This window comes from Suricata suricatta, chromosome 1, assembly GCF_006229205.1.
Source record: "Suricata suricatta isolate VVHF042 chromosome 1, meerkat_22Aug2017_6uvM2_HiC, whole genome shotgun sequence".
In the NCBI taxonomy this organism is placed as follows: Eukaryota; Metazoa; Chordata; class Mammalia; order Carnivora; family Herpestidae; genus Suricata; species Suricata suricatta.
This window is the reverse complement of record NC_043700.1, coordinates 46353983-46376754: the sequence shown is the minus strand read 5'-3', so window position 1 is coordinate 46376754 and position 22772 is coordinate 46353983. Positions and strand designations below refer to the sequence as shown.

The 22772-nt window shown below is 51.8% G+C and overlaps 2 protein-coding genes and 1 long non-coding RNA gene across 6 annotated transcripts in view; 1 reads left to right on the top strand and 2 right to left on the bottom strand.

Annotated features, from left to right (window-relative positions):
• Positions 1-765: 765 nt before the first annotated feature.
• CHRNA2 (cholinergic receptor nicotinic alpha 2 subunit) lies at positions 766-14324 on the top strand. The gene is made up of 6 exons (XM_029945319.1): positions 766-874; positions 2096-2247; positions 2625-2669; positions 6088-6197; positions 10072-11086; positions 12530-14324. Exons 1-6 carry the CDS (start codon positions 766-768, stop codon positions 12653-12655), a joined length of 1557 nt encoding a protein of 518 aa, XP_029801179.1. The 3' UTR covers positions 12656-14324.
• On the bottom strand, positions 8195-10275 carry LOC115296892. The gene is made up of 3 exons (XR_003911145.1): positions 10115-10275; positions 9116-9252; positions 8195-8468 (listed from the first exon to the last, which is right to left on the bottom strand). It is a non-coding gene; the product is annotated as an uncharacterized LOC115296892 (long non-coding RNA).
• A 373-nt stretch (positions 14325-14697) lies between the features above and the next one.
• The window catches only part of PTK2B (protein tyrosine kinase 2 beta), a 125920-nt gene continuing 117845 nt past the window's right edge, over positions 14698-22772 (bottom strand). For all 4 annotated transcript variants that reach the window (XM_029938250.1, XM_029938255.1, XM_029938262.1 and 1 more), the window contains 7 exons: positions 21391-21537; positions 21138-21173; positions 20771-20795; positions 18849-18895; positions 18024-18161; positions 17699-17779; positions 14698-15802 (listed from right to left, as the gene is read on the bottom strand). In XM_029938250.1, the coding sequence (XP_029794110.1) occupies positions 15587-15802; positions 17699-17779; positions 18024-18161; positions 18849-18895; positions 20771-20795; positions 21138-21173; positions 21391-21537 (690 nt within the window). In that variant the 3' untranslated portion in view covers positions 14698-15586. The remainder of the gene's footprint in view (positions 15803-17698; positions 17780-18023; positions 18162-18848; positions 18896-20770; positions 20796-21137; positions 21174-21390; positions 21538-22772) is intronic.

Here is a 22772-nt window from a genome sequence, read left to right as displayed (position 1 = left end):
AGAAATCTTGTACCATTAGTAGCCACTCCCTCTTCCCCCATCCCCTCCAGCCCCCCACCAAAACAGCTAACCTGCTCTCCATCTCCACAGATGTACCCATGCTGGGTATTTCATATACATAGGATCATATAATGTGTAGTTTCGTGTGTCTGGTGTCTTTCACTTCACATGTTTTCAAGGTCCGTCCATGCTGTAGCAGGTCAGCGCATTCTTCCATCGTACCAACATCGTACCTCTCTTGTGTACTTCGTCATCAGCTCATTGGCCTTTGGGTGCTTCCATATTTTGGCTATTGTGAATACCACTTAAGTTCTTCCACTGACCACCTTTTGCAGTGTGGTTATCTCCATTTTACAGATGCAACACTGAGGCCAGAACAATGGGGACTCCAATCTCATCTCGCACCCTCCTTTGTCCAGGGGGTCAGGGTTAATCTTTGGCCAGAGTAGCGGGTTGATGCCAGAGACAGAAGGTATGAGATCCTCAGCTAAGCCAGTTAAGTAAGTCCAGAGCCCTCTACTCCCTCTACTCCTGGGAGGCCTGTTTGCTCACCTTTTGCAGCTCTGTGAAATGTGAGGAACAAAGGCACACCTGTGTCAAGGTCGAATAACCCTAAGCCCCTTTCCGTGGCTTGCTCAGGTTCCATAGTGAGAAGAGCCGTGCAGTGTCCAGCGGAAGTTCTGCCATGCCAGCAACCAGAAGCCGTACCTGGGAAGCAGGTCCAAGCCTAGGCCCACAGCAAAGCCCTGGCCTGCCCTCCTTCTGATGTCCAGAAGAAGCCAGACCCTGTCCTCTGAAGCCATGGGCCCTTCCCTCTCTGCAGTCCTGTCCCTGACGAAGCTCGGTCTGTGGTGGCTTCTTCTGGTGCCAGCAGGTGAGTGGGTGTAGTCACGAGGACGTCGTGTCGCACCTGTAGGCTCCCCTGTCGCATGGAGGAGACTCCTGCAGGGCGGCTCACGGCAGCTGCCGACCCTGTGGGGGACTCGAGCTCATTCCCACAGTGGGAAGGTGGCGGGGCACTCACAGCTTTTATGTTGGGAGCTGTGTCACCTTGAACCTCCCAAAGGTCAGCGTTCCTCATCTGCAAAATGCCGTAGTTCTGGGAACTGTCCCAGGCTGTTGTGAGGATCACGTGAAATGCAAGGCTGGGACTGGCACAGTGGGCACTCAACACGTGGCAGCTACGGTTACCGATGTGCTTTTCTGGATTTTGGCGCAGCAGTCTTGGCTTGCTCAGGCAGCAGAACCTTGAAGAGTGAAGCTGTTTGCAGAGCATGGTGAAAACAAACATGAGCGATTCCATCCACAGTTTTGGGACACCTTGCCTGGCTGATAAGAAGGAGCAAATGCCAGTTGTTTGAGCAAAAATGGGGGGGGGGGCTGCCTGAAGTGGCAGAGGTTGTGGTTAGCATTAGTGGCTCGTTGACAGGTGTGTGGGAATGAAACGCTCACTGAGATGCGTGAGGCCCTTCTCCCTGCAGCTGGCTCCGCACCAACCAGGTGTCTCCCTCCTATTGCTGCACCTTGGGGCTCCTCAGGTCTAGGGTGCATCTTGTCTCCAGGTCTGACTTCTTCCCTACTCCTGTGCCTCTGCCTCCCTGTCCAGCACTTATTTCCATGCCTTTTTATCTAATAGTCATAGAGTAACTGACTTTTCTTTAAGTTTATTTATTTTGAGGAGGGGAGACAGAGAAGGAGAGAGAGAGAGAGAGAGAGAGAGAGAGAGAGAGAGAGAGAGAGAGAGAGAGGGAGAGAGAGAGAGAGAGAGAAAATCCCAAGCAGGCTCTGTGCTCTCAGTGCAGAGCCCAACGTGAGTGGGGCTCAATCCCACAAACTTGAGCTGAAATCAAGAGTCAGAGGCTTAACCAACCAAGCCACCCAGGTATCCCTTTGAACTCCAATCATGTGCACTGATTGCTTTGTTAAGCTCTGCTTTACACTATTATATTTAATCCTCAACAATGTTTTGAGTCAGACTCTCGATAGAGTCCCCATTTTGCAGATGAGGAAACTGAGATTCAGTGGCTTGGGAAAGGGACCTAAGTACCCAACACCATGGGCTCCTGGAGACCCCACTCTTCCTTCCTGTCTACAGGGTCAGCACAGCGAGCCTCCCATACCCAAGCTGAGGACCGACTCTTCAAACACCTCTTTAGGGGCTACAACCGCTGGGCACGGCCAGTGCCCAACACCTCGGATGTGGTGATCGTGCGCTTTGGGCTGTCCATTGCCCAGCTCATTGATGTGGTGCGCCTGTTCCCCATTTTTCTCCCTCTCAGGATCAGTCCCCAGACTCAGGTTCCCTGGGGCCCTTCCTCTCTCCTTCCCACTCTCCCAGCCCCGAGGCCCCTCCTGAGAGGGTACTGATTAGTAGGAGTGGGTTTTCTAGATGCCCTGCTTGTTCCACTTGACACAAAGTCAGAGGACCCAGTGGTCCGTGTGATCCTGAAGAGTCTGAGTAAGGGTGGCAGCATCAGGAGGGGAGGGCAAATTGGGATGGCATTGGGACGTCACATAAGAGGTTCTTCTGGAGAGTAGGGGGTCTGCATCAGCCCATCCCACTCCACCCTGTTTTGGGGGGCTGGTTCCATCACTCTACTGTTCTTATTCTCTCTACCGGTCAGGATGAGAAGAACCAAATGATGACCACCAATGTCTGGCTAAAGCAGGTGAGATCCTCTCCCCTGGTTGGGGTGGGGGTAGGGGAGGGAGCCCACTGATGCTATACCCACCCAGGACTCTCTATCAGCGGAATTCTGAATTCACGTTTCACCCAAGAGTTACCACTTGGAACATTGCCAAAGCCAGCCAATTGCAGACTGCTTCTCGTAGAGGCTATGCTCTGAGACTCCAAGTCCAGTATTGAGAATGTCACCTACAGGACCCTAATCATCCCCTTTCTGGGAGTGGGCATTTCCTATGTCCTGGCTATTGTTTGCAGAGCAGCTTATTGAGTTCTTGCTGAAAACCCAAAGTAGGTTTCATTCTGCCCATTTTATAGCTGAGGAAAGCCTGAAGCTGAGTGCAACTCAGCTAGAAAATGGGTGCCCAGGCGTGCTCAATTTGGAACCCCAGGCTCCTTCCGCGGGGGAATGCTGGGTGTTCCACATTTATGCTGTCTAACAATCTACCCCAAAAACTTAATGGCTCAAAGTAACAGTTGTCATATCTCATAGTTTTGTGGCCAGGAGTTTGGGTGATTTCTTCTGCTTTGCATGGCAACTATTGGTGTTACTTGGTGCTCATGTCCTTTCCTTGGGAGGGGTGTCTGGAAGGCTCTGGAAAGTTCTGGAAGCTGGGCCCACTGGGCCCTTCTTCCTCTTCAGGCATAGTCAGGGTCTTTCCATGAGTTCTCTTCCACCGGGGAGTTGACTGCCTCACCTGGAGGTTCAGATACCCCAGAGGAAGGGTCCCAAGAGATAGGAAATAAAGCTGCTGGCTTCTTAAGGTCTGGAAATTGGCTTGCATCAATCCTGGAAGAACGTGTGGCCCTTTTCGATGTACTGTCCTTGGGGGCAAAACTTGGGGGCACAGGCTCTAGTAGGGCCTGAATATATTCCTTTTCCTCTTTACCCCCTCACGCTCTGCCCAGCCCTTCCCAGGCCCCGAAGTGGAGATGGTGGGAGCACATGAGAAAGAAGACCTAGCCTTCTGTTTACTTTCCTCCCATACTCTGTCTTTGTGCCTCATTGGTAACCTAACCATCTCCTATCTCAGAGGCTGGTACCCAGAAAACCACAGCAATCAGAATTTTGACTGGCATTTCCATTTTGAGTCTTATGAATGAATGCCTTACTTTCTGTAAGTGGCTGGGGGTGTCATCCTGCTTCCATAGGCCCTGGGGCCATGTGCTGGCCATTTAATTTATAATGGAATGCTTAGGTTGGAGACCTGGAGCAGGCCCCTCTGATGATGTTCGCCTTGCAGCTGTCAGGGGGCCACACAGGTCATCTTTACAGATGTGCACATTGAGGCCCAGAACAATACGAGATTTGGGAAGCCACACAATCCTGCAGCATAGGGGGTGAAGGGAGATCTAGAACCTGGGCTGCCCTAATTATCCCCATGAGCCAGTCTCCTGGACTTCAAGGTTGGGGTGGGAAGGAGAGGAAGGAGCACTGGAACAGGAGTCTGGCCAACCAGCACCACCTCTGACTAGCCTCAGAAGCTCACTGTCCTCATCTGTAAAATGGGGATAGTATAATCTATTGGCTGCATTGGCACTCAATTGCCAATTAATATAACTCATTGGTGTAGATGCCCTCTACGTGTTGGCTGAGCCCCAAAGCTTGACAGATGATGGTCTAGAGGGAAGGGGACCCATTTATGAAGACCAGTCCCTTTCAAAATTGTTCAATGTCGAGAAATCTGACAATTTTATGAATTTTTCAACCTTTCTTATTTTGCAAGTCTGGCTCCTCTGTGCACCTAAGTCTCCCCCTACGGGTGAGTGGCCAATACCACTGCTAGGTCAATGTCTTCCCAAGTGTGGTTTGGGTACCAAGGGCAGTGTTTCAGATACGGTTTTACTTGCCTTGCTAATCTTTTGGTAATGGTTGTGTATTTATATTTTAGTGAATGGTTTCAAATACTCTTGGTTTTCTCGTTATGTCAGTGATGTAAAATTTCAACATTTAGTAAGTTTAAAAGTAGTGAACAAATTTAAAGGAAAATACTAAGTACGTGATGACACAGGTGGTGCACATATATTGACAAAAATCATGAAAACGGGGCTTGGATGTTTGAAGTTTGGGAAACCACTGAGCCAGGCCAGTGCTTTCCCTCTCATGCTCCTGCTTCCTGGAAACACCTCTGTTTCCCTTTCCTCCTTCCTCTACCCAGGTTGATGCTTTGTGTAAACGTTCCATGACTATCCTTAGAGGGGAAAAGGCATCATGCATGAGACCCACTATTTTAGTGCAGATGTGCAAAGGCCAAATGCCCCTGGAATGAGGGCGGGCTTGGAGTCAGGGAGGCCAGGCTTCAAGCCCCGTGTTGCCACTCATTAGCAGCGTACCTCCACACTTCACTTTCCTCACCCTAACCCGTAGGATGACTTGTGAAGATTAAAGGAACCATCTAGAGGGCCTGTGACAAAGCCGGGTTTATAAATGGCTGTAGTCATTATTTTAATTATGATAAGCTCCTGGAAGCCAAAGGCCTTGTGCAGCATCCCAGTCATCATCTGCTGGGTGTGGTTGTTTCTTCCAGGTCCAGAAGAGATACGGGAAGCCCTCCCAGAAATAGGACCAGACAGCTTTATAGGGAGGAGGCACTGTTTTCATTGCTCAGAGACACATTTGCTGAGCTTTCACCAGGGGCGTGGTGCTAAGGAGCCAGAGTGAAACAGATGTCCCTGGCTTCATGGAACACACAGAGGCATTCACTAAGTACATATGCAAATCCACATTGCTCACTACTGTGATAATGCCAAAGAGGAAAATTTCAGAGAGTGAATAACGCTACCCTGGTTTGGGGGAGAAAGATTCACTTGGACCTGCGGGTAGCAAGGCTGGGGTCCCAGGATCCCCTTGCTGCTGGGACCCCCAGGGGATGCTCTGGAGCACAGTTTGGAAGTCACTGTGTAACCCTGGTGGGATGTTTCCACCTTTCTGGTCCTCAGTTTCCTTACCTGTTAAAATGGGGAAGTACGGCCACCTGCTCAGCATTCCCTGCCGGGCTCTTTCCCTGAGGCGCTTCCTAGACAAAGGGTGTAAAAATACGAACCTTGTCATCTGTGAGGCCCTAAGGAATGTGTCTACAAGTGAGTGCTGCGGCTCTCCAGGGTCTTCCTGCTAGGGAAGAGAATGAGGGCTAGAAGCGGGACTAAGGTGACCTAGTGTCCAGGTGTGCTCCTACTAGAGTTGGTGCAAAGCGGGGGAGGGGAGGAGCTGGTGATCTTGGGCAGGATTCCGGATCTTCAGCTCAGAGCCCTGTCCCTGCCCTTTCTCTTCTGTGGCGCTAGGAGAGGCGCTTGGAGGGTTCCCGAAGCCAGCTGTTGGGATGTCCCCAGGCTGCCCTACTTGTGCCCTGGGTGGCTCCTTGGGTGGTGCTGGTGACATGACCCCTCCCCCTGCCCCCTCACAGGAGTGGAATGATTACAAGCTGCACTGGAACCCGGCCGATTTCGGCAACATCACATCCCTGCGGGTCCCTTCGGAGATGATCTGGATCCCTGACATTGTCCTCTACAACAAGTAGGAAGCAGCGGGGCGGGGGGGGGGGGGCGTCCTGGAGGCCCCGGGGAGGCCCCTGGGAGGTGTGGGTAAAGCGAGGCTTGGCCGGGTTGGACATGGGAGGTACCCCCTTGTGTCTCTGCTTCTTTGCTTTCCTCTCACCTCCCGCTTTGCTCACCCTCACCCCTTCCACATTTCCTCTTGGTTCCTTGTGTTCTCTCACTCAGACATCCAGACGTACTGAGTGAGCACCCACTCTAAATCTGCATGGTGCTATGCTCGGGGGGGCGCAGATTTGCCAACACTGGGTAGTATTTGCAAAACACGCGGCTGGGGCAGGCTCTGAGAACAAAGGCTAGGAGCTGACGGTTTGCAGGATGGCAGTACCGTTGGAACAGTGGCATCCCTGGCGGGGAGCACCCTCAAGGGAGCAAACTCACTTGGTATGGGTATTTTTTTTAAACTCGTATTATTGATAGTTGCCTTGAATTCAAGACCAAAAAGGAGCCATCTTTGAGCATAAAGACAAGAAGATAAAAGCCAAGGGCAGTCTAAAGAGAGCACCAGTGAACACCAACAACACAATTTTGTTTTAGTGTTTTAAATTTTTATTAATTTTGAGAAAGAGAGAGGGAGCAGGGGAGGGGCAGAGAGAGAGAGAGAGAGAGAGAGAGAGAGAGAGAGAATCCCAAGCAGGTTCTGCACTTTCAGCGCAGAGCTTGATGTGGGGTTTGAACTCACCAACGTGGAGATCATGACCTGAGCTGAAGTCAGATGCTCAACTGACTGAGTCACCCAGGCACCCTCACAATTAAAAAAAAAAAAAAAGATATAGAGATCTATACTTTCATTTATGTATTTGTTGTCAGGTAATTCTTCATTTAGATATCAAAGCTTAAGGGGCGCCTGGGTGGCTCTGTCGGTTGAGTGTCCCACTTGGGCTCAGGTCATGATCTCACGGTTCGTGGGCTTGAGCCCTGCGTCAGGGTCTCTGCTGACAGCTCAGAGCCTGCTTCTGCTCCTCTGTCTTCCTCTCTCTCTATCCTTCCCCCTTTCACACACTCTCTTTCTCAAAATGAATAGAAATTTAAAAAAAAAGACTGTTCTCGGGGGGCTTAGGTGGCTCAATTGGTTGAGTGTCTGACTTTGACTCAGGTCATGATCTCATGGTTTGTGGGTTCAAGACCCATGTCAGGTTCTGTGCTGACAGCTTAGAGCCTGGAGCCTGGAGCCTGCTTTGGATTTTGTGTCTCCCTCTCTGCCCCTCCCCAACTTGTGCTCTGTCTGTTTCTCTCTCTCTTCCAGAAATGAATAAATGTTAGAAAAAATTAAAGAAAAACTGTTCTATAGAAATCAAAACTTAAATGATGTTTGGCATTATGCTTGTCTAACAGTGTTTTCTAAAGTGGGGCTCTAGTGGGCACTACTACTCAGAATATAAATAGGTCTGAGAAGTAGTCCTGTGCTCAGATAATTTTGGATAACATTGTACATCATTAACTCTCCTGCCTTGGCCCCGGTCCTTTGGAAAATATTAGGACAAGACAGCATTTTAAATGTTAGAAGTTGTGCAGCCAAGAGACCCATATAGTCTAGGATTTCCCAGTTCATTTGGCCTGAATTTGGAAAAGCTATTTTTAAACAAAAAACAAAGGGAGACCAGATCCACTTTGGGAGTCTTGGTGTCAAAATTGGTCAAAGGGGAATGACAATGATTCCTTTACACCACCCAGTCCTGGTGAGACCCAAAGTGCTGAATGTAGAGACACATTCAGCACAGATTTCTGGAAGGTGCCTGGTGTTTGCTGTCCCTGGACTCACGGACCCCTTCCTCCATATCTTTGTGCCCCAGAGCCGGCACCCCGGATCCTTCTTGTTCCTACTTCCTTCACATCTGGCAGAAGTCAGGAGCAAAATCCCAGCAGCAGCTATGACCTAGGTTTGGGATTGCCAATTAAGCTTTGGCCAGCGTTACTTGATTATAACAGGAAATTATTTTAATAGAAAGAAAGGCCAAACCAAATTCTTGCAGACATTCAAAGAAGGGTCTCCATGGAGTTCCACTCTAGGCGAAACTGGAGGATCAAGGAAGCTACACTTTTCCGTCCTCGGAACGGGGCACATGTTGCCACCTAGTGGTAATTCCGTGTGGTGACAAAAATGCCTTTAAAAAAAGTTTGTCCTGAAATTTGTTACTATCACAGTTCCTGTTTCCAATTCCGTTTTCCAATCTCTGGTCTGGAATTTCTCCATGGGAAAGAAGGCTGTCTTCCCGTGTATTCTTCTGGTTCCCTTGCATCAAAGGGAATTGGAGGGAGAAGGAAGGCTCCTTAAATGCTAGGGCATGGAGCCCACCGCACCACCTTCCCCTGGGGAATCAGGGACTCCTGGATCAGGAAGCCCCCAGCGAACGGTCACTGTTCTTCTAATGTTCCCAGAGCCTTTATGGGTCCTTGGATGCCTAGCTCCGTGACACCACAAGCATCATCTCCCACCACCCCTTCTTTAAAAAAATTTCTTTGGTTTATGTTTGAGAGAGACAGAGAGAGAAAGAGTGAGAAAGAGAACAGGGGAGGAGCAGAGAGAGAGGGAGACACAGAATCCAAAGTAGGCTCCAGGCTCTGAGCTTTCAGCACAGAGCCCGACATGGGGCTCGAACCCATGAACCGTGAGATCATGACATGAGCCAAAGTTAGAAACTCCACCGACTCTGCCACCAGGCACCCCTTCCTCCAGCCCTTCTTATGCTCTGCCCCCCAAACCTGAGCGCACATCTGCATTCTGTCTTTCCTCTCCTCTTCCTCATTCCCCACCCGGGCTCTGCGGGTAGGCTCTCCACCCCATCTCTCTGCCAGTCCCACTGGCAGCTTTCAGGGTGACCGTGCTCACTCAGGGCGGTCCGCCCACCCCCTTACACCCCCATGTGTCTTGGGGAGTACCTGGAATGTCCTTGCAGGGCTGTTGCCAAACTGCCTCCCTTGTGGTGTAGGTGTGTAGGCTGCATCTCATTTCCTCAAGGTTCCTTAAGGGCAGGCCTGTGTCTCACATTCCATCCCCTACAGCTCCCGTACAGGCCCTAGTGGATGAGGTGCAGGCAGAAATGCACAGTAAATGGATGGAGTAAAAGGGGTATCTTTCCTCACCAGCAACGGTGCTGGATCTCTTCTGAGCAAGGAACTAAGGATCCCAGGTAGAGAAGACAAGACCCCAGATGAGGCCTTGCTCACCGTCTATGGGGGAAGGAAATATAAATAATCACCCTAAAATATTAAATGAATATTAACAGGCAATGAGACTACATGTCCCATAGGTTTATAAACATGTAAAGAATTATATACATGATCTGTATGTCAATCAAATATATATGATACACATAACATCCAAATGTTAACGTTATTTTTAAAATTCTTTTTTTAAATGTTTATTTACTTATCTTGAGAAAGAGAGAGAGCACATGCATGTGTGTCTCCCACAGTGGCAGGGGAAAGGCGGAGAGGGGGAAAGAGAGGGAGAGAGATAATCCCAAGAACGTTCCATACTCTCAGCTCAGAGCCCAACCTGGGGCCCGATCTCATGAACCATGAAATCATGACCTGAGCTGAGATCAAGAGTGGGACACTTAACTGACTGAGCCACCCAGGCGCCTCTAAAATTCTTAGTGTTTGCTTATATTCTTCAAAATTTTTACTTTTGTAATTAAAGAGATAGTGTTTGAAAGGCAGCTCAGGTCGCTCTGAATGTCTATGTGCTGGGAGAGCCTCACACACTTGCATAAATCCCCACAACTTGGCCAGGTCTGGCTCTGTTCTTGGGGTCCCCTGCTGGTGGCTGTCTGGGGCAGCCTGGGTTGGGCAGGTGGGCTGTGCAGGTCCTCCAGCTCCTCTCCTGTCCCCAGTGCAGATGGGGAGTTTGCGGTGACCCACATGACCAAGGCCCACCTCTTCTCCACGGGGACTGTGCACTGGGTGCCCCCGGCCATCTACAAGAGCTCCTGCAGCATCGATGTCACCTTCTTCCCCTTCGACCAGCAGAACTGCAAGATGAAGTTCGGCTCCTGGACGTATGACAAGGCCAAGATCGACTTGGAGCAGATGGAGCAGACGGTGGACCTGAAGGACTTCTGGGAGAGCGGGGAGTGGGCCATCATCAATGCCACGGGCACCTATAACTCCAAGAAGTATGACTGCTGCGCCGAGATCTACCCTGACGTCACCTACTACTTTGTCATCCGGCGCCTGCCCCTCTTCTACACCATCAACCTCATCATCCCCTGCCTGCTCATCTCCTGCCTCACCGTGCTCGTCTTCTACCTGCCCTCCGACTGTGGCGAGAAGATCACGCTCTGCATCTCCGTGCTGCTCTCGCTCACTGTCTTCCTCCTGCTCATCACAGACATCATCCCCTCCACCTCCCTGGTCATCCCACTCATCGGCGAGTACCTGCTCTTCACCATGATCTTCGTCACGCTCTCCATCGTCATCACGGTCTTTGTCCTAAATGTCCACCACCGCTCCCCCAGCACCCACACTATGCCCCACTGGGTGCGGGTGGTCTTTCTGGGCTGTGTGCCCCGGTGGCTTCTGATGAACCGGCCCGTGCCTGCCTTGGAATCCCATGAGCCCCCAGATCTGAAGCCCAGCTCCTCTCATTACTGGCTGGAGACCAACATGGATGAGGAGGAGAGAGAGGAGGAGGAGGAGGAGGAAGAAGGGTGGTGGTGGGCAGCCCATCCATCCCCCTCCATGGGTGTCCTCCATAGCCATGGCAGTCTACACCAAGGGGCCGCGGGGCCCAGGGTGGAGGTCCAGTTGCAGGAGGGCAGGCTTCTGCTGTCACCTCGCATACAGAAGGCACTTGAAGGTGTGCACTATATTGCTGATCACCTGCGATCTGAGGATGCTGACTCTTCGGTGAGTTGGGGCTGGGAGAAGGGCTCCTCTCGGTGATTCTACCAGCCTGGTAGGGAACCTCCTCATCCCAAGGTGCATGTTTGGGCCACCTAGTCTCCTTCATGAGGACCTACTTCCCTTGGTTTGGCCCTTGGGAGTCTGGACTAACCTGATAAAAAGCTTCTAGCTAGAAGCTCTTAAGACACTAATTGGCAGGTGGCCAAACAGCAGCCAAGAATGTTCCAGCTAAGGCTCACTGGGGGACAGCAGGCCAGAGAGGGAGGGACCTCAGATGCTGAAATTCCCCATGCCATTCTCAGGCCAGGCTTTGTCACCATTACCCTATAGGTGGTAAGGGAAGGGGGCAGAAGGAGGCCAAGGGACTATCATCAAGAGATGATAAATCAGTAAGTCAGGTTGCTGCTTCATCAGCCTTCTTCCTTTGTCCTTTTTTTTTTTTTTAGTGTTTTTATTTATTTTTGAGAAAGAGACAGAGACAGTGTGAGCAGGGGAGGGTCAGAGAGAGAAGGAGTCACAGGATCTGAAGACAGGCTCCAGGCTCTGAGCTAGCCGTCAGTGCAGAGCCTGCTGCAGGGCTCAAACCCATGAACTGTGAGATCATGACCTGAGCCAAAGCCGGACGCTTAACCGACTGAGCCACCCAGGTGCCCCTCTTCTTCCTTAGTCCTGATGGATTTCCTCCCAGTTCTCTTTGTTTGTGGGCTCTGGGCATTTTGTGGAATTCACCATTGACCCACAAACCCTGAGGAACCTGGGTTGTACCAGGTGGGTTCCCCTCCCTGGCTCCTGCCATGCCCAACATTATTAGATCATCAAGCTACTGATCAGAATCACAGACTTCTTATCAACCTAGGGAAGGATGAAAGGCCGAGAGGTTATTAGTAGGTGGCCTTGTTGAGTAGATAAGAAAAATTAATTATTATCTAATCTGGGAGCAGGTAGGAATCCAGAACTGCTTGCTTGGTCTGTGAGCCCAAATTCCATAAAGCCCCACCCCCTGTCCCCACCCCTTTCCCTGGGCCACACTTACCCTTGCCTACCTCGTCCTCACCATCTCCTGAAGTGGATGGGGGTAACTGGGTGGGAAGGAATGTCGGGGAAGCAAAATCTTCACCATTTTCTAACTGCTGAGTGTTGACTTTAAATCACTGCAGGCCCTCTGGGAAGGCCCATGCCCCTTGGTGGTTCTAGAATTTCTAGCCTCCTTTAACTGGAACTTGAGAGTCTATGGGAAGGCTCTGTGTGAGGTCATAGGGGTGGGATAGGACAGGGATCAGTAGGAGAGGCTTGTTTGAGTCTTGAGAGTTTGAGTCTTAGCTTCCCAAGGTCTCAATGGGGCCACTGTTGCCCCCAGTGTCATCGCTACAGTGCTGTGAATGGGTGGGACACTTCCCCTCTCTCAAGGCCTGGCCTCTGTCACAGTGAGTCTTTTTCTACCTGCAGGTGAAGGAAGACTGGAAGTATGTGGCCATGGTCATTGATAGGATATTCCTCTGGCTGTTTATCATTGTCTGCTTCCTGGGGACCATTGGACTCTTTTTTCCTCCTTTCCTGGCTGGAATGATCTGATTTCCTGTTCCTTATTTGACACAAAGGTGGCACTGCTTGATCATCTTTAACCACTGTCCCCTCTGGTGAACACCTTTAGGGTCAACACCATCAGCCTGCAGGTGCCTCTCTGTAGAGTCCCTACACTGGCCTACACATCGAAGACTCCTTGTGTCAATTTACTTGACGTTACTGTATTATGTGCTGAGAATCTGTTGGACTCAGAGCCCTGCTTTGGATGCTAAGGAGTTAGGAAATAAGGAACTTGCTTTGAAGAAAGTTACAGCATGATGGTGACAGTGTGAAGCCACATAAGATTCTCCTGCAGGAGTCACGAAGACACTGAGTATCAGGAGGACCAAGTGATCCAGCAGGGAGAGGCACGGACCTCAAAGGATGGGTGCATGGGGAAGAGCAGAGAGGGTGCCTTGGGGTGGAAGGGCTGTGAATAACATGTTGGATTCAGGAATGAGCATGGAGTGTCTAGGAGAATGGGCAGGCTGAGATGCGGCTCCAGTGTGGGAGCCATGGGAGGAGGTTGGAAAGGCAGGTTAGGGTGTCTTTGAACCATGGAGAAAAAGAAGTTCAGAGTCTGATCCCGCAGTAGGATTGGTAAAGGCTCTTCTGGCAGGTGAGAAAGGGGGAAGCCGGACCACAGGTGGAGGTACAGGTTAGACCCTATGGGTGTTGCAGGGATTTGTGGTTGGATGCAGGTAGCTGGCCTATCGCATCTTTCTGGAAGCTCATTTGAACCCCTGGCTTTTCCTCACCTTTAGCCACACCCCCTGCTACAAACTGGCTCAGCACCAGCCAGCCCCAGGACGTTTGGCAGCACTGTCTGTGGGGGTGCCATTTGGCTTTGAATGCATGTTGACAAATGAGAGAGCTATCCTGAGCCATTCTTGACTCAACTCAACCTCACAGCTTGCTCCTCCCACCCCTCCACAGAGCACATGTGGTGCTTGGCACTTGGGACCTTTGCTCACAGTGACTGACGGAATGAGCTGGAAGGCTTTGCACCTCGAGACTGCTGTGTAAAGGCAGAAACTGTAGGCCTGCTTCCCTTTCCCAGCCCGGCCTCTTGGTCCTTCCTGAAGCCCCACAGTGGTTTCTGAGCAGCCCCATGCAGTCACAGAACCCGTGCACCTTGGACTCTGGCAATCTGCACCCCTCAGCCACGTGCTGGAACGTGGAGGAGCTCCTGCCCCAGGCTCAGGCCTCACCCCTACCTGTCCAGCCTGGGGAGAGGCAGGCCTCACCCCTGCCTGTCCAGCCTGGGGAGAGGCAGGCCTCACCCCTGCCTGTCCAGCCCCCTGGAGGCAGAACCTCAGCAGCTGACATATGCAGACAGTGTGGGGACCCCGGAGAGGAAGCTGAGCAGGACGAACGTCCAGCTTCCCTTTGGCCTCTGGGGTACCCTCCTTCCAACCCCCTACTCACCTCTCCCTGACAGACACAGAGGAAACCTGCAACACCTCAGCCCAGCACCCCCCCCTGCCCCCCTCAGTTCTTCCCAAGACTCAGTGACCCATCTGGTTTCTGGCTTTCCTCTTGGCTCCCATGGGGGCAGTCTCCCAGCTTCCCTTCTCTTCCCTCCTGGCTCTCCCAGACCCAATCTCCTGTGCAGCGATATTCCCTCATGCTTTTCCATCTCCCATCCATCTTTCATTCAAGTAAAGAGATGAAATAAGGCTGAGGCTGCTGCTCTTTCAGCTGTGGGACCCCCTCATCAGCATCCACAGGACCACTCAAGCCCCACTGGAGCCCCAGTTGTTTGCAGGCCAGCTGGGAGACTACCACTGGTGGTCCTCATGTGGCCCTGGAGGGGGCTGCCCTGGGTCCCCATTGGAAAGTCACCCTTCGGGCAGGAGCAGGGGTGGAGGGGCTGGAGCACCAACCCGACCCCATGCCCTGGCGTGACCATGCACCCCCCCGGGCTCCAGTCTGGTATCGGCTCTGGAGCTGCGCCCAACAGAGCACAATCGATTTCTTCCAGGGCTGTGGCCCGAGGCCAACGTCCCCCTCCCCACAAAAAGCAGGTCAAGCAAACAAAACAATCAAACCACAAAGCAAATGGTACAATTTTAATTCATCCACAAGTCAAATAGAAAGAAGGTAAAAGAGTATTCTTCTGCACAAACACAAGGGAGGGGTGGGGCAGCTGGGAAAGGAGGGGGGAAGGAAAGGAGAAGTAAGAAAAGAGGGAGAGAAGGAAGGGGCAGGGGCAGGGAAGAGAGAGAAAGGGCACAGGGAAGAGAGCAGATTGTGGTCCAAGTCCTGTTTTGGCCTCATCTCTTCCCTTCTCCTCGACGCTTGGCGTGTTGTCAACACAGCGTCTTGTGCCCGGACTCCCAATAGCTTGTTCCTGGACTGTGTCCCAGGTCCCCCTCGGGGTTGGGGGGGCACACGGGTGTCAGTCCAGACCACACTCACATTAAATAAATTCCAATATACACTGTACAAGGGAGCCAGGCCCGTCCCTCAACTCACCAGCCGCCCACCCCCAAAGGAAAGCCTCTCCCCAAGTCTCTCTGTGCATCAGGGGACCCCCGAGGGCGGAAGAAGAAGGAAGAGCTTAGTTCCATTGGGCCTGCTATGTCCATGCATAAAGCCATTGTGGCCGCTAGGGGCGCCAGTGTGCCTCCCCCACTTCCAGTGGGGCAGGCCCGTGTGAGGAGGGAGTGGCCAGCGTAAGCGGAGCTCCCTCTGAGCCCTCTTTGTCACCCCCTGGCATCTAGAGCCCTGAGTCCCCTGTGTCCAGCTGCAGCCTGAGCAGTACAGTCTGGGGGTTGGGGTGGGGAGCGGGGGTCGTGCAAAGTGGCAAGGGAAGGAGTCCCCTCAGCCTTCCCCCTGAGAAGACCCACATGACCGAAGGCAAGGCAGGGGCCGGGGGGAGGGGAGGTACACTACAGGCAGGGGCAGAAGACGCAGGCAGGTGGTGCCCACCCTCCATCACTCTGCAGGTGGGTGGGCCAGATTGGCCAGAACCTTGGCCTGGTCTACAGCATCGAGCAGGTTCTTGGCGTCCACGGCCAGGGTATGGGAGGCTGTGAGCATCTGCCGCTTGCACTCCTCGCTCAGGGAGGTCACGGCGTTTTGCTGGGCCAGGCGCATCTTATTGATGAGTTCCGCCAGGTCCTTGTTGAGCAGCTTCTGGGTCCCCTCAATCTGTAAGAAAAGTGCACAGAGAGGCCAGGAGCCTGAGGGGCTGCAAAGGTTAAGCCTACAGAATGGGGAAGTCATGCACATATCCCCTCTGGTGTTGGCTGAGGCAGTCAGGAGTTCTCTGGGGGACAGGTCTGACCTAGGCATGGGCTGAGTCCAAGGTTGGCATAGACAGACATTACAGACACTCCAGCCCCCAGCCCAGGTCATGCTAGCTCTGTATGATGCATCCCTGCAGACCCTCCCTTCACTGCAGCATCCTCCATGCTGGCCCAAGGTTAGAGGGAATGGTCAGGGGACAAGGGCCCTTAGTCATTTGTTAGCTGTTTACCATCAAACCAAGAGACCAGGGATCATGATTTGAACTGCAGGGTTTTGTTATCACCATATCCCCAGAGCCTAGCACACTACTGAGCACACTACTCTGAACTCAAGAGATATCTACCAAGTGAAATGAACAAACTGAGCCATCATAGGGAGAGTAAGGAGCCCTCACATCAGAAGGGACAGCTCCAGCTGGGGCTCCTCTATGCACTGCCACCACCACCCAGAGGGAGGCCGGGAAATGACCAAACTCTCCAGCGCCGTCTTGTCTTACACAGTCACAGGTAGTAGGGGATGTGTTGCTGACCAATGGGAGATGGTGAATCAAACTACAGCCTGGCAGGGGCCGTGGGGCTCTCCTGAGCTCCATGGCTGCTTTCCAGACAGACAGCCAACACATGTTGAAGGGTGCTATTGTTTGGTATTCAGCTATGTTCAGAGTTTCCTATGGCTGTGGCCATAACCCATGACAAATGGAGTGGCTTAAAACAACACAGATTTGTCTCTTACACTTGTGGAGGTCAGAAGGCTGGAATGGGCTCTATGGGGCCAAAGTCAAGGGGACAGCTGGGCTATGCCCCTTCTACAGGCTCTAGGGGAGAATCTGTTCCCTGTCTTTCCCAGCTTCTAAAGGCTGCTTCCTTCCTTGGCTTGTGGAGCTTTCCAGCAATGGCATTCTTCCAATCTCCGCTTCTGTCATCCCATCTCCTTCTCTGACTCTTGTAGGATGTCTGTTTCTGCCAACCCTCTTACAAGGACCTACACTGCACCCACTTGGATAATGCAGCATATTCTCTCCATCTCAAGACCTTTAACTTTAAAAAAATGTTTTTATTTATTTATTTTTGAGAGAGAGTGGGGGAGGGGCAGGAAGAGAAGGGGACACAGAATCCCAGGCAGGCTCCACACTGTCAGCACAGAGCTCAACACAGGGCTCAAATCCATGAACTGTGAGATCATGACCTGAGCTGAAATCAAGAGTCAGACGCTTAGCTGACTTAGCCACCCAGGCATCCCTCCAGATCCTTAGCTTACATCTACAAAATCCCTTTGCCAGGTAAGGTAACATAGTCACAGTTCTGAGGATTAGGCTGTGGACACTTTTAGGGGGCCATTATTCTGGCCACCCCAGGCACAGTCTCAGTATAGAGCACCAAGATTTTCATTTTGGTTTTCAGTAATTGTTTCTCACTTAAAAAAAAAAAAAGGAAATTATTTAAATGACCAACCCAAGAAACCTTAACTATTTTGCTATTTTGATGATATTAGCCTTCGGGTGGTGGGTGATTAAAGGATCACTGGAAGGAAAAAGGGAAAGGGAAGGTCTGTCCTTCGCATACCCTCATGCAAAATTACTGCAACTCTCTAAGACTTCAACCAGAAGACTCCCCCTAGGGGACTGGTGGGGTCCCTGGGTGTGAATTCAGCCCCCTAGTGGTCCTGCGCAGAACTGCTGTCAGAACCACATGCCATGTGCAACAGGCCCAGCAGACAAAATGAGGCAGCCCACGTGGTCCTTCTGAGTCTCCTGTGTGAAGCACAGGTGAGGACATGGTCTGGGATGAGGACACCCACCTCTGTCCGGGAGGATGGTGGCAAAGAGGGCAGGAGATCATCCACACTCCCAATAAGCTTCCTCAGGGTCAGGCCCACGTTCTGCGAGAGAGAGGGGATAGGGTGGCCATCACCTCTTGCACTTTGAGGAAGCTGTGTTTCCCTGGGGAAGAGTCCTCCTGGGCTGGTACCTGCCCTCCACGTCTACCTGGAGTCTGATAGCCTTACGCTAAAGGGAGTCTTTGTGGGAGCGTCACCTACTGGCCAGACAAGGAAGCTCCATGCCACCGCCCTTCCACCCAGGGTCAGAATGAGCAGCTCCACCTGCCCTGTCCATGGCTCTCACCTTTACCACCACCACATAGCCCTCAGGAGGCAGCTGACAGAGCTCGTTCTTGAGATCCAGCACAGCCCGCACTAGCTCCATGACATTGAGGTACACCAGGTCATCAGTCCGGTCCAGGTTGGCTGTGGGCTGGATGGACTGGTGGGGGGGGGGGGGGGGGAAGCAAGTGGCCAGAGGGGAGGGTCACCAGTCTGGAGCACACTGCTATCCTTTTTGGGCAGACACTATTGCTGCCAACATAGCTGCCAGCCCAATTTGAAAAGATTCTTCTCTGACGTAAGAGTGCCCTGTCCTGGAGATGCATTCCCTCTTTTCTGCTCTCAGTGGTTCTCAGATTAGAGGCTGCCAGGGAGTCTTAAGAGAATACTGCTGGCTGGTCTCACACCGGACCAACTAAACCATCACTGGGTTTGGGGCCAGGTGGTTCTCAAAGCTCCTTGGATGATTTCAACGGGCAGCCCAAAGCTCACAACAACTGTTTTGGAGTGAGGAATGCCAGCACCTGTTCCAGGTTATGGTAAGAGCAGTGTGGGTGCGGGAAGCCAAGGGGGCAGCTTGGGGGAGGAAGGGGGTCCACACTTCATGCTCCTAGGCCTGGGCCAGTGAGCTTTCCTACACATGAGCAAGGGAGCACGGGAGACAAGGAGACTAGACTTTCCCATGAATTAGCTGTGTGCCCTTAGACAAAATACTTCTTTGCTCTGGCCCTCAGCTATATGAAGATGCAGGGCTCAATTATTTCTGAAGTCTTCATAGTCCATGGCCTTGCATCTTGCAGAGGCCTGATTCAAACTCATTACCAGCTTCGGCAGAGCCATCACGTACCTGCGCGCCCAGTCGTGGTGGCTTCTGTGGGGGGCCCGTGAACTCCGCTGCAAGGGGGAGGGAGAGTGAGTAGGAGGTAAGGTCTCGGCACCCTGGCCCTTCTCTTCATACCCTTCTGACAACCAAGCCAACCTCCTCTCCTCTGCTGGCCAGAGACCCAAGGAAACTAAGCCCCAAGGCGTTTCCAGAAGGTGGCTGGGAAAATAAGCTCTGGTCCCCCCGGTCCTCCCATAGTCAAACACCACAGTCGATTTTATAGAAAGAAAAAGTCAAACTTGCAGTGGAGAGGGAGTCACTGCACAGACGTCCCAGCTCCCTGAGGAACAGCACACATTCTGGCCTTGACGGTGATGGGGAAGAAACTTCACTTTGAGAAGTAGCAGGTGGCTGTAGAGCCCCTGACCTGGTGCCAGAGCAACTGCTGGGGTAAATTTGTGAGGATTCCCTAATGGTCTGCTTTGAGCATTCAAGGAAGTGAAACCACACTATTCGCTCCGCACTTTGAAAAGGAAAGACATAGGCGAGCACTGGGGGGCTGCTGGAAGGGTGAGCAGGAATGGAAGCAGAAGACCTTGTTCCACTCTCCCTTCTGCCACCAGAGCTGTGGGGCAGCTCACCTGCATGCTACCGGCCTTAGTTTTTATCTGTTAAACAGGAGAGTTAGCTCAGAAGGGACTCTGGGGCCCGACAGCCTGGGCTCAAATCTGAGCTCTGCTCATTACTAGCTGTATGGCTTTGGATAAGTTACTTGACCTTCCTGTGCCTCAGTTTCTTGTCCTTTGTAAAATGGGTGTAATGGTTTTTTTTTAATGTTTATGTTTTTTGAGACTGAGAGAGCGTGAGTGGAGGAGGGGCAGAGAGAGAGGGAGAGAATCCCAAGCAGGCTCTGTGCTGCCTGAGCAGAGCCGGATGCAGAGCTCCATCTCACAAACCGTGAGATCATGACCTGAGCTGAAATTGGGAGTGGGATGCTTGCGGCACCTGGGCGGCTCAGCTGTTTAAGCGTCCGACTCTTGGTTTCAGCTCTGGTCAGGGTCTTTGAGCCCTGTGTCGGTCTCTGTTCTGACAGTGCAGAGCCTGCTTGGGATTCTCTCTCCTTCTTTCTGCCCCTCCCCTGCTTTCTCTCTCTCTCAATAAATAAATAAATATTAAAAAGTCAGCTGCTCAAGCACATGAGCCAGCCTGGCACCCCGCATAACGATTAGTCATGCCTATCTGATACAGTTGCTGTGAGGTTAGAGCTAACATTTGCAAGCAACATGTGCCTGTGCTCAGATACTGTTATGTTTCCTGTGATTGTTGTCATTGTCACTGGTTGCTCTCATTGTCATCATCACCATCACCATGATCATCTACTCCACCCTCCCTAGGACGAGGATGATGAGCCTGGCTCACTGCTGACTCTTCCTGACCCCCCACCCTTTCGGCAGCAGCTTCTGGAAAGGCCCCATGGGCTTAGCTACCCCTGCTCTCTCTCTTCCATCCCTGGAGCCCTCTCTCTCTCTCTTTTGCATCATAGGGGCCTGGTGAAGATAGGCATCATTTAGGAGAGGTGGGCAGAGCTACGTTACTATCCCTCGCAGACAGCCTCCAGAGGAGGGCGGGGGAGATAGGAAGAACGGCTAACACGTCCAAATCAGTGCAGAGAGAGATACACTGGAATGAGAGCTGAGAACCCTGGCAACAGAAGGAGCTGAGAGCAGGCCTGGGCCGGGAGTGAGCGGGGGCAGTAGATGGAGCAGAGACTAAATATCAAGTCCCAGACCGGCCCTCTCTGCACACTCTGAACTGAAACAGGCAGGGTTTCTTAAAATGGCAGGCAGCCGCTGCTGCTGTCTTCAGTGGGCAGCGAGCATGGACGTGGGCCCCACACAGGGTGTTGAGCAGAAGTTCCCGCCACAAGGATGGGTGTGCACACTTACTGTAGCCAGCCTCCTTCTCTGGGGTCTGGAAGGGAGGAGAGAGAACGCGTCACAAATGCAGCTCTGGGGACACCCCTCCCTTCACCTTGACCTGTTCCCTACCCCCTCAGTTGCTGGGGGACCCTGGGGAGCTCCTGTCTCAGGGGCTGAGGGACCCTATGACAGAGGAAGGATGCACTCTGCGTGTAGATCAAGTGGGAGCTCAAGAACAGAAGTTCATGGAGACCCAAGTAACGAGAGAAGTCAGGCTCCCAAGATGAGAGGCAAAAAGGGAAGGGCAAACAGGGGGCCTGGAGCTGGGGTCCCGCTGTCCCTAATGCCTTCCCAGGCCTTCACTGTAAGGCAGAGACCTCTTCTGGTGACTTACCAGCGGGGACTTATCGTTCATGTACACCATGGGGTCCTGCAGAGGAGGAAACCAAAGCAAACGACTTAGGATTCTAAAACTGAAAACCCAAGGATGCATGGAGGGCATTCACGCTCATCATCTGGGAAGGAAGGGGACACAAATGGACATGGTGGTGTGGACATGGCTCCCATCCAAGCACCTTTATCAAAATGTGTTCAGCAGCACTGCAGGGGCAGGGGTCCCTCCCACCCACGGCTCAGTGGCTTCTTACCAAGGATTTCTCCTCCTGCCTCAGCCACTGGTAATCTTCCACCATCTGCTGCTTCTGCTTGTCCAGGATCTGCCGCATCTTGAGCCTCTCGGCCTCCCATAGCTGCTGGGCCTCTTCTCGGCTGCTGGGTCGGATGAAGTCCTCCTCCTGAGAGGTCAGCAGGGAGAGAGGAGAGGGCCCCATGAGTCGTGTGCCCAGACCCAGGAAGGGCACCCTAGGAAGAACCTGTGGGAGCCACAAGCCTTGGCCTTGCCAGCTGCTTTCTTGTTGGAAAGTTCTTAAATCCGCAGCCGTATATGCACACAGTTATTGGATCTATCAGCCCTGAGCACACACCCCTGTGGCAGTGAAATGTCAGACCCGAGAGCACGGTACTGAACATGCATTGTATTTAAACAATTACTCAATCTGCTAATATAATATTTTCAAATTATTGCCCTAATATTATTTTCTCAATTGGCATTTATCATGGTTGCTGTCACTTACTAAATTAAAAATTGCAAAACCAGCCTTCTGGAAAGGCTTGGGTGCTTATTATCACCCAAACATCGTGACAGGGGGTCTGGAAGCTCTGAGACCCTGTGCAGAGGCTACAAAGCTGTCCGCACAGGGTGCAGGCTAAGGGAAGGGTGTGCCTTTTTTGAAAATGTACTCTTCATAATTTTTTTATTTTTTAAACGCTTATTTACTTGTTTATTATTTATTTCGAGAGAGAAGTAGAGACAGAGTGGGGGAGGGGCAGAGAGAGAGAAAGAGAGAATCCCAAGGAGGCTCCAAGCTATCAGTGCAGAGCACTACTCAGAGCTTGAGCTCATGAACCGTGAGATCATGACCTGAGCCAAAATCAAGAGTTGAGCTCACTGAGCTGCCCAGGCACCCCCAAAATGTACTCTTTTTTTTAAAGCTAGTAGCTTGGGTTATTTAACCAAAGGTTAAAAGAAATGTATGAACTAAAAAAAAAAAGTGGAGAACAAAATTTAAAGAAATATGGATCTACAGACATGCAATAAATGCTTCCTTTGCCTAGCTTCATTAACCGAATCCTCATTTTAACTTGTTTAAAGGGCTTTGGAACAGTGGTTTTACCTGCTGTTCCTTTTTTTTTTATGTTTTTTAAAATTTATTTTTGAGAGACAGAGAGAGACAGCGGGAGCAGGGGAGGGTCAGAGAGAGAGGGAGGTACAGAATCTTAAGCAGCCTCCAGGCTCTGAGCTAGCTGTCGGCACAGAGCCTGACGCAGGGCTCAAACCCACAAACTGTGAGTCATGACCTGAGCTAAAGTCGGACACTGAACCAACTGAGCCACCCTGGCACCCCTACCTGCTATTTCTTAAATAGAAGGTGCCAGGGGCACCTGGGTGGCTCAGTCAGTTAAGTGACTG